The 9,976-nt window shown below is 39.5% G+C and overlaps 1 protein-coding gene across 1 annotated transcript; it reads right to left on the bottom strand.

The window, feature by feature from the left end:
* Positions 1 to 842: 842 nt before the first annotated feature.
* Positions 843 to 9,596, bottom strand: chmp1a (charged multivesicular body protein 1A). The gene is made up of 7 exons (XM_031730360.2): positions 9,442 to 9,596; positions 8,124 to 8,143; positions 7,948 to 8,025; positions 5,181 to 5,327; positions 4,904 to 5,032; positions 4,548 to 4,741; positions 843 to 2,334 (listed from the first exon to the last, which is right to left on the bottom strand). Exons 1-7 carry the CDS (start codon positions 9,446 to 9,448, stop codon positions 2,313 to 2,315), a joined length of 597 nt encoding a protein of 198 aa, XP_031586220.1. The 5' UTR covers positions 9,449 to 9,596; the 3' UTR covers positions 843 to 2,312.
* Between the last annotated feature and the right edge of the window lie 380 nt (positions 9,597 to 9,976).

The following is a 9,976-nucleotide window of genomic DNA, read 5'->3' on the forward strand; positions in this document are numbered from 1 at the left end:
TGGACTGAGAAGACAGATGTTTGAAAAAGGAATTGAAGAAGCCATCTTTGTCCACTGTGAACAACCATCTTTGAACAGAGGGCGGGGCTTACAACACAAACAGCCATCTATAATCCTGTTTTAAGATCCCTTCCCAGACGCCTTAACGCCCACTCACAACTTGCGTCAGTTGATCTTTATAGGTCACATAATAGGGTGAGGCAAAATCTCACAATGGTTTCACCTGAAACCTCTGCTGATAATGACCAACACCCTTTTTCACACCTTGGCTCACATGATGAGGCACACAATCAATAATGGGTCAACAACCCTCTAACGGGACAACTCACTCTTTGTTTTAAATACCTAGGATTTGATTTGATCAATTTGATCTTAGAACTTAAGAAGCTTCTCAGATGAGAGGTGAAAGATCCTCCAGAAACTTAAACAAGTCCAGACGCTTTTCCTTCCAAGCTCCTTAAATCCTCAGTGCCTTGTGAAAAGGTTTTCACACGTCTCACTGGAAATTCAGTATTTTTAATTGATTCTGATTGATTTTAGCTGCCATTACACCGTTGGTTTTTACACGTCGGCCTGCAGCAAACCTTTATCAGTGGCTGCGTTTGGAAGAAAAGACTTGAGTAATGCTGACGTCATGCCTTCATCACTACAGTTCCCAATTTTGCAGTTTGGTGCGCTGACACAGAATGATAAACATTTTCACAATCAACTTTGAGGTTCAACGTATGTCCCTTGATAAGCAGGCGGATGAGTAAAGTTTGTGCAGTGGAAAAAAACCTCTGACCTTCATGCTAACACATCACCGTCTCCTTGCAATTAACACACAAACCACAAACAACAAGTGTGGGTCAGCATAATAGGGTATGACTTTATTTTCACAAGATAAATATACAAAACAAAAGTGCTGCAGAGTATGAGGAACCAGAGTATAAATAAACCCTCCTGTTAAAAATGGAGAAGAAACTGAAAACATTATCCCAAGGGTGAAGCTGCTCTGTTATAGGTGGAGGTCTGGCTTCTTCCAGTTCGCCCGCGTGATGTCTACACTCAAAGAAGGAAACACCAAAACAAGTCAAAGCCCTCAACAAGTCAACGCTGAGCTATGAGCGTTCAAAACAAAAAATGAGAAGCAGTCTCCTGATATCTTGTTAACACATTCTGACGCTGTTGTACATTTTATTTTAAAACGGCTCCTAATCTAAATCCTCCTCCAGTTCACTTCCTGCGTAACCAAAAAGCAAATGTGCAAGGCAAATTAGGAGTCCAGCACATCCCTGCACATCTGATGTGACTTACCTCCTGAAATCATTCAGGGTGGAACGGAGACAGATGGGGGACAATCGTGTTATTTTGAGACACAGAAGCGTACGAAAATATCTCAATGCCACTAAAAATCAAAAGCTCAGCCTTAAAAACCACAAAAGAGATCGGGCTACAGAGACACAGATAATAAATGTAAACCTGAGGCTCTGTTGTTCACAGACAGCGTAGAAGTTGGCTGGAACAGGACAAAAGCATCTCAGGCTCGGCTGGCAGGAAGAGCAATGGAAAATTCCTTTCTCTCGCTTTCTAAACAACAGACCGTCCATCAGGCACTGGCGGGGAAGCACCTATGCAAGCATCTGCATTCCAAATAAGGCGTTCAAAGCAAAAATAAAAGGTCTGAATACAGGCATGAGAAACAATCCAAAATAAATCCTGAATAAAAACAAGAGAAGAAAATATCACCCTGAAACATAAAGATTGTCCTTTTTGGCTTGCAGTGTTAAACAAAATCATGAAGATTGGAAAAATCTGACTAAGGAAGGAGTTCAGTGGGGTAGTGTTTCCAAAGTCTATTGTCAACTGATATTTCCTTTCCTATCACTTCCAAAGAATTTAAACCCTTTCTGACCCCCACCCAACCCCCATATAATCAATACAACTGCTCTTTAAAACTCATCATTTTGTAAAAGGTGTTTTTGTATAAATCTTCAACCTGAAAGCCCGTGATTCGACAAAAGGGATGAAAAGGGGAAGGAAGAAGGGTGAAGGTAAAATGAGATTCCAAAGGGGAATAACAGAGGAAGATGGATCGAAAAGGGAAGGTGAGCCAGAGAGAGACGCTCGTGCCTTCTCAGGTGCTGCTGCTTCTGCTGTGTGTTTGTGTGTATTTATTTATAGAGCAGACGGGGGGGAAGGTTGGTAAATCAATAGGCTCATTAAGTCCTCCCAGTAGGAACAGTTCAATAGAAACACACACAGCTCTCGTTGTCGCCATCTTTGAAGTTGTCTGTTTCCACGCAGCCCCGTCGCCTCTCCTGCAGCAGCTTTTAGTTCCGTAGAGCTGCCAACCTGGAAGAAAAATATGAGGAAGGTTAAAGGTCTTTGTAAAATACAGAAGCCTTAAAAACACGTTTCCCTGTTAGTGTTTCAGCGCTCGCACCATTGACAGGAAAAAAAACTACAGATATACTATAAGTAATGCTGCAATGCACAATTATTTTCATTTAACTGTGACACCTTTAAATGTCATTTCTGCTTGGCAAACTTTTCCCAGGATACTTTTTAGCATATCCAGTCAAAAAGTTCTTAGAGTTCTGCTGTGAACACACAGAGAGCGAAACAATCAGCTGTGTCCAACAGGTGCCTGCAGTAACTCGTGTAACCACATCCAGGTGTGCCTTTATGATTTGCACAGTACAGCAGGGAGGAAGGTTCTGGGTGTGAATTGACCTGTCAGTTGAGGCCTCTCTGTGTGGAGACAGCATGTTGTTCCTGTGTCACAGGGTCCTGAATGTGAGAGTGAATGGCTGTACGTGTAATTTGATGGACTGGTGACAGGGTGGACAGATCTCACTGCTGGAAAGGTTCCAGCGCGATGGCAATGCAAGAACTGGATAAGTGGTTAAGATAATGGTTGCATAGAAAAATAAATATTGACCAGGAATAAAACATGAGAAGTTATATACTTTTAAAGAAATGACAAAGATTGTGTTTTTTAATCTTACAGTTTCATTTTCGTTTTTTGTTGTGTTTATGTGTCATTCCATGTTTATGAAGTGGTGTGACCAAAGTTTGACCAAAAGAGCAAATTGAAGTCATTTGATTCAAGCACTAGCAGGAAATTAATCTCTCTAACATCAGAAAATAAACAAGATTTTTCTTTAAAATTGACCTTAAATTCTGGAAATTCATGATTTTTTCTTAGAACATTAAACCTAGCGTTGTGTTAAAGCTGATAAAATGAGCGCTAGCACGTTAAAAGACTTAATTTTTTTTTCCAGAAACAATAACTTGGATGATTCCATGATCAAACATTAAATCAAACCTCACTAACACGATGCACAAACAGCGTTTCATCCTGGCTGCACGTTTTCCTGCCAGAAACCTGTCGCTCACAGGACGACAGCAGCACCTTTATATGTTTATAACACCTACTTAATGCCTGGCTGGCGTGTGAAACTATTCCTGTTGTGTCCTAATCATGCTGCCTAGGAATAACTGTGGTCAGATACAAGGACTGCCACAACAGCATGCAGAGAAATCATTTAAACTCAAGTCAACAAATAATTTTATGCAGCTGGGAGATACAGTTAACTCCTATACAAAAAGAAAAAGATGCCCATGTAAAAGGTTGAAGCAATGTTGAATTGCTTGCTCTGTTCAACTACTGGTCACTTTTGCTTGTTTTTTTAACTTTTCAGCCCACATTATCGCCCATCTGCAGACCTACAGTAATCGCCAAGTAACTAACTAGTACTAAATTCAAGGAGACAACAATTTGCGACACTTGGAAGCTTTAAAGGAGAATTCCATTTTCTTTCATCAGCTGATTTGATTATTCTGATGAGTCATATCTGAACTGAACATACTGTCCCTTTCTTGTTCCCTCATGACTTTGCAACCACAACAGCAGCGTTCATCAGTGTGGGGGCAGGGACTTGCAGAGTAATCGGATTTCCTGATCTCATGCTCTGTTGTAAAAACAGAAGCGCGGGATCGTGTGTAACTTGTTAAGTTTTTGCCAGAGTACGAAAACCAGGTGAGGAGGGGGAGGATTCAGTGAGTAAGGGAAACGTGGGGGACCACTTTGAAGTTTCTTCTTACCAGAAGTTATAACACAGCTGCAGGGGCTGAAATAAGACACATGTAATGTCTTTTTTTAATTTACGCCAGACTCAAACAGCTGTTGCACTGCTCCATACTGCACCTGACCAAATACGGTTGTATTTTGTTGTATAATGCTACAATTTGTTCCAGATGCACCAGGTGTGTGGGTTAATGGGAGAATGCATGGGTTAGGAGAAACTGGCAGGCCAGCTACCTGTTTGCAAATGAGTGACACCATTTTGTCACAGAATATAAAAAGAGCTAAAATGGTGTTATCACAGTGCAGAGGAAATACTGCAAATAGATATTTACACCGTGTGTGTTGTTTACATTTAATAAGCAGTCATTGCAAGTGCTGTGGTGTTTTTTGGTATTTAAACAGATAATTGTTTGAGGTTTGTACATATAGCCATAGCTACTGGGGGCATGTTTAACTTATAGAATCTGGTTCCTACCGTCGAGACAGCAGGTCCTCTTTCTCCTGGCTCCGTGAGCTCTCTGCGCCCACTGAGGTAGCCCCGGCAGGCAGCTGGTTGAGCTGGTCCATCACCTCCAGGCCGTTCTGTTCTGCTATTTGGTGGATCAGGTCATCCACCTGCTCCTGAGGCGTGGTCAGTGTCATTGCTGAGCTCATGGAATCCTCCATGACCTGGTGCACAAAAAGAGGTGAGAAGAGAACAAAGGGAATGTGAGGTCAGAGAGTGCAAAGCTGGGTTTGACTTTTCACATCCTCTAACCCTACTGTGGAATTTTAAAAAGCATGAAAAAGTGCTCTACAAACACAGATACTGGACTGACTGAAGGCACTCACTGAAGTGTGGACATCGAGGTTCTGGACTTGGCTTTCAAACTTATCCATGACTGCAGAGACCTTCTGGAGATCCATGGAGTTCAGAGCTTTGTCCAGGGCCTTGGTGACCTGACCCATGCTTTTGGTCACCTGTTGGAAAGTAAAGAAAAGGCATTTGTAACATATGCCTCATACACACTTTGTGATATGAAAATAGTTGATTAGGAATCTTTCATCTCAACATAGAAAACTATCTCTTTGATGCAAACTGTTGAGCTGACTGAACACTGTAACTTACGCCTTTCATGGTAACAGCAGTCTGGACTTTAGAGGCCACTGCATCGACTCGAGACGCCATGCGCAGCCAGTTAAGGCCTTCGTTCTTTTTCCTGATGGCATTCTCCGCGTAAACTCTGGCACATTCCACATTTTTCTGTTGCAGTGCCTGTTGATGAGACAAAGATGCTGTTAACACTCCTAACCTCCAGAATAATCCGTTGTTTATGTGCACAGACAGGGTGGATACGTCTTAGGACTGATACACTGAATATCACTGCTTAAATTTTACTGCAGACACAACACACACAAGCTACAAATATAATAGAAAAACTACAGGAATTAAAGCCATAAATTTAACTAAACATTTTTTATTTAAAAATATACTTAGCTTTGCAAGTTTGGCTCAGTGTTAGCACAGCATAGACGCTCCAGGTTCAATATTATCAAAGACATAATCAGTAATAACCTTGCATCTGTACCGTGTATTCCTGTGTTCTTCCTCATACACCATAACTAACAACTCAATTAAATTAGCATTTTGTTTTTCTTTGAAATGTGCTCAATTCACACCAATGTCTGTTAAAAGTCCAAATGTTTATGATGTTACTGTGATTCTGGTTGTATAATTATGAAATTTATACTACACAGCAACCAGTAGCGTCTCTGTTGCGATTAGGGTGACCCAACCTTACACGTGATCCACCTCATTTAAAACATAAATAATTTACAGCAGAACAGATTGCATGAAGTTGGCAATAATCATATTTCTTTCAGCAGTTATAACAGGAAACAGTAGCATCAAAGAGCAAACTTTCATCTCTCCTCATTTCAAATGCATGTCAGCTTTTCAACAAAGCAAAGCAGGAGGGAAACCTGTCATGACTCAACAGGGAAATATTTCTGACGTGTGAGATAATAAAAGCTCTGTCATGTCAGAACCCCGTTGCTTGTGTCGCAAGAGAATGTGTTTGAATAGCACTTCTGTATTCTCTACAGCAAACATACATTCAAATTGGGACAGAGCTGCCCAATACCGCTGCGTCTCTAAAACTGCTGAGCTAGTGTTGTACTGCCACCTGCTGGTTCATATGTGCCACTCCAAGTGTCACCAGACTGCTAAAATGATCAGCATAAATACACCACGATCACTGAATTGTAAGATTGTGTTTCTGTTTTTTCCAGTTTGAGTTTTGTTTCTCTGAGTTTTCCTGACTGAGTCCGAGGTTTCTTATTGTTGGATTTTTTATTAGATTCTGGGTGTTTTGGGGTGTTTTTTGTCAGGGAGCAAAAAGTACACATTAGGTAGGGTAGTTAGTAGTAGTTAGTAAGTGTTGAATGTTATTTTATTCAGTTCAATATCATTTGTACTTACATTTATTAATTGCATTTACAGTTTACTCAGATCACAAGAACCGACAATATGTTTACTTTTTAATTTTCCCTTGAGTCTTGTCTTTAGATCTATAGTTAAACTCACTTTACATTTTTAGTTATTGTTTAGTTTAAGTTTAAAAATAATGACCTCAATACGGAGTCACAAAATAAAATAACTAATAAATACTTCAAAAAGATAAAAAAAACAAAAGCTAAAATAAGTGGTTTATTCATGTGTTCATCCCATGCTAGCATTTTGTGCAACCATAAGACAATTAAGGGACAAACTTTTTATACTTTTCATTGGACCCCGTCATCAGTCTGCCAGCTATTTTACCACCTCTGAGTAAAAAGCTACCAACTACAGTTCCTTTTACTGGGTCACCGATCAATCAAAGCAGTTTCACTTAAATTGAACCACTGGAAGCAACAGCAAATAACTTGGTCTCTGACTTCAGTAATTAGTAAGGATTTTCACTTCTGCAGAAATTGATAATAAATTCACGAGTTTAGAAACACACAAATCAGTTCATCTGACACTGGAAGTGACTGATCACATAGTTCTTAACTCATATATTTGATGCAAAAACTAACTAAAGCGCTGATTCTTTACCAGAAGGATTTTATTCATCACATGAAGAAGTCGCTGGATATTTGCTGCATGAATAGGCAGCTGTACACGGGTTGCTAAAAAGAGCTTGGTGAGTATTTTCTGATTCATTTATGTTAAGTGCCAATGATATCCAGTTAAAAAAAAATCTCCATGGAGTAGCCTTTCTACTCACTGACTCATCATCTTCCACTTACTACAACACACAGCCACACCCAAAGCTTATCATCAGACGCTTCTGCACAGATTACAAAGCACAAAGCATTACGTCACAAGCATTACCTCATATCATGTCAAAAAAAAGAAAGCAGAAAAATGCTGATAGGCTTCCTTAATGGATGTTTTACATTGCTCACATCTGCTAAACATAGAGCTGACGAAGCGATGGTGTTTCTGATTATCGTACTTCAAATCTAACATTAAAACAGACTCCTGTTTATTTTGTCTGTGGTATCCAAATTTCCACTTACACTGAAGTAATTGTTGTCTGCTGGAAGTCACTTCCTATTGAAAGGGAGTTCTTCATCTCCACCCTTACCAAGTGTTTGCTCACAGGCAATAATCTGACTGCTGGGGTTCTCCCTCTAATACTGTATAGGGTTTACTTTACAATACAATAAAGCACCTTATGATGACTTAGTCAGAACTAGTAAACGGATGCCAATAAAGGTAAAGAGCAGACATACAGACATTTCATTTTGTTTGTGTTAGAATGATGATATGTGTGGAGCAAGAAAGATGTATACAGTGTACTGTGGGACCATTTGGTCCTTACGTCACCCCAGCTGATTTGCCCGCTTACCTTCTTGACCTTTGCCTGCTCTTTTTCAGAATCCTTCTCTGCCTTCTTGGCCAGCCTCTCCAGCTGCTTGGAAGTGAACTGTGATCCACAGAGAAAAAATATGAATACATGAATAAATAACCCACTTTAAGTTGTCTGTTGTCTGATATAGGTTTAAGATTTTCACTGGAACATACCTTTAACTGAAAGAGTGTTTCTGTGAAGAGATGGTGAGAGACAGAGTCAGACATTTGGAGTGTATATAACATAAACTGTCACATAGACTATATGGACAAAAGTACTGGGCACCTACACATTACATCTACAGGAGCTGCTTGCCATTGAAACCCATGCCATGCAGTTCCCAGAACAGTTTATGTGCTAATGTTAATACCAGAGGGACACTGGAGATAGTTATTTAGTTATCAGGGCCTCAGCCCTCCGCGAACCCATTATTTACGTGGTCTGCAACTGAGTTGTTGTGATTCCTAAACTTCAATTTTGCAAAACCACCACTTCCAGCAGATCATGCAACATCTAAGAGAGAAGAAATTTCACAAACTGGCATTCTGTTAAAGTACCGCACTCAAATTCAGTGAGCTATTTAGAACGATCATGGTGGGCAGTTTCTGTCTCTGGCTTAGCACCACAAGGTATTGTGCTTATCATATGTTATATAAATTATCATATGTTCACATTAAACAAGATCAAAGTTTTAAATAATGATGTAAGTGTATGTCCAACTACACCCTAACATCCAAAAGCTCAGGCTTCGTATTGCTTTAATTAAACACTCAAATTCAGACCGTTTTTTTTTTCCCGACCTTTGGATCTGTATGATGTCATCGAGAACAGCCTGCCGTTTTATTTAACCGATGTCACATAATAAATCAGAAGAGTATAACAAATCTACTTTAACAACACTGATCATGTTGAAAACAGCGGACGGTTGTAGATATCGGAAATATATTTATATATTTATTTTAAAATATTTTTCCCAAATCTAGCCAATTGAACCAAATGTCTGAGTTATAATTATATCTGTAAGAACAGGTATATACATAAATATAACATAAAGAAACACGTTTTTAGCGTTTAAGCAGGCAAGAGGAAGCTCTTGTGATTTTTTTAAACTTCTATACCGAATACTTGTATCTACCAGGGCCGGGGGAAAGCGATGAAATGTGTCTCCGTCTGTCAAAGTTGCTCCAATCAAATTCTGCCTGCTGTATCACATTCCTACTGTAGCAGTCACTGCTAAGAAAAGACTCTGGCACAGCCCAATAAAACTAAAGGCCCACTTAATAATGAATCCGTAAACTTCACCGGACGTCAAATGTGATAAACGAAAAAAAAAAAACCAACAAAAAAAACAGGTCAGACAGCTAACCCGGCTAACCACACACCCAAGCTAAAGCGCTAATTTTAGCTATCTAACGTAGTCTGGCGCTTTGGCTAAAATAAAGAACCAAAGTCTACTCAGACAGACAGTTCAGAAGTTAACACACGACATACCATCCATGTCCAAGCGAAGATAATACCAGGAGACGACTAATAAGTTATTTGTAGCGCCTCTACAAGGTAGTCCTGATTTGTTTTGGTAACACCGTGGATCTTCCTGGTTCAACAGTAGTCACGTGATTCAAATTCTTCTTCTTCCCCTTCCTCGCCCATTCTTCAAAGGTGTCATCTTGCCTCGAGTGAAATGCTGCCACCTATTATCATAACTAGATAGAGTAAACTGCATAGCATAGAGCAAAGGTTTTTAGCCACACTTCGTTTCCCAACATTTCTTTTCTGCTTTTTCACTAATTTTCACTCCAGTTCTTGTACCTGAAGATCTTCATATTATATATTTTATATAATATATATAAAAATATATTAACACTGATCCGTGAGTCATTCAATCATAAAAAAAGGCACCTGACTCAAGAGATGAATCATTGTTGTGTCACATATCAGATAATTTAGCAAAGAACCAATTTCAAAGGACAAAATCTATCTATCTACATATTTCAAAAGTATACAGTTATATGTTTTATCAAATGTA

The sequence above is a fragment of the Oreochromis aureus genome, linkage group 7 (genome assembly GCF_013358895.1).
Source record: "Oreochromis aureus strain Israel breed Guangdong linkage group 7, ZZ_aureus, whole genome shotgun sequence".
Taxonomy (NCBI): domain Eukaryota; kingdom Metazoa; phylum Chordata; class Actinopteri; order Cichliformes; family Cichlidae; genus Oreochromis; species Oreochromis aureus.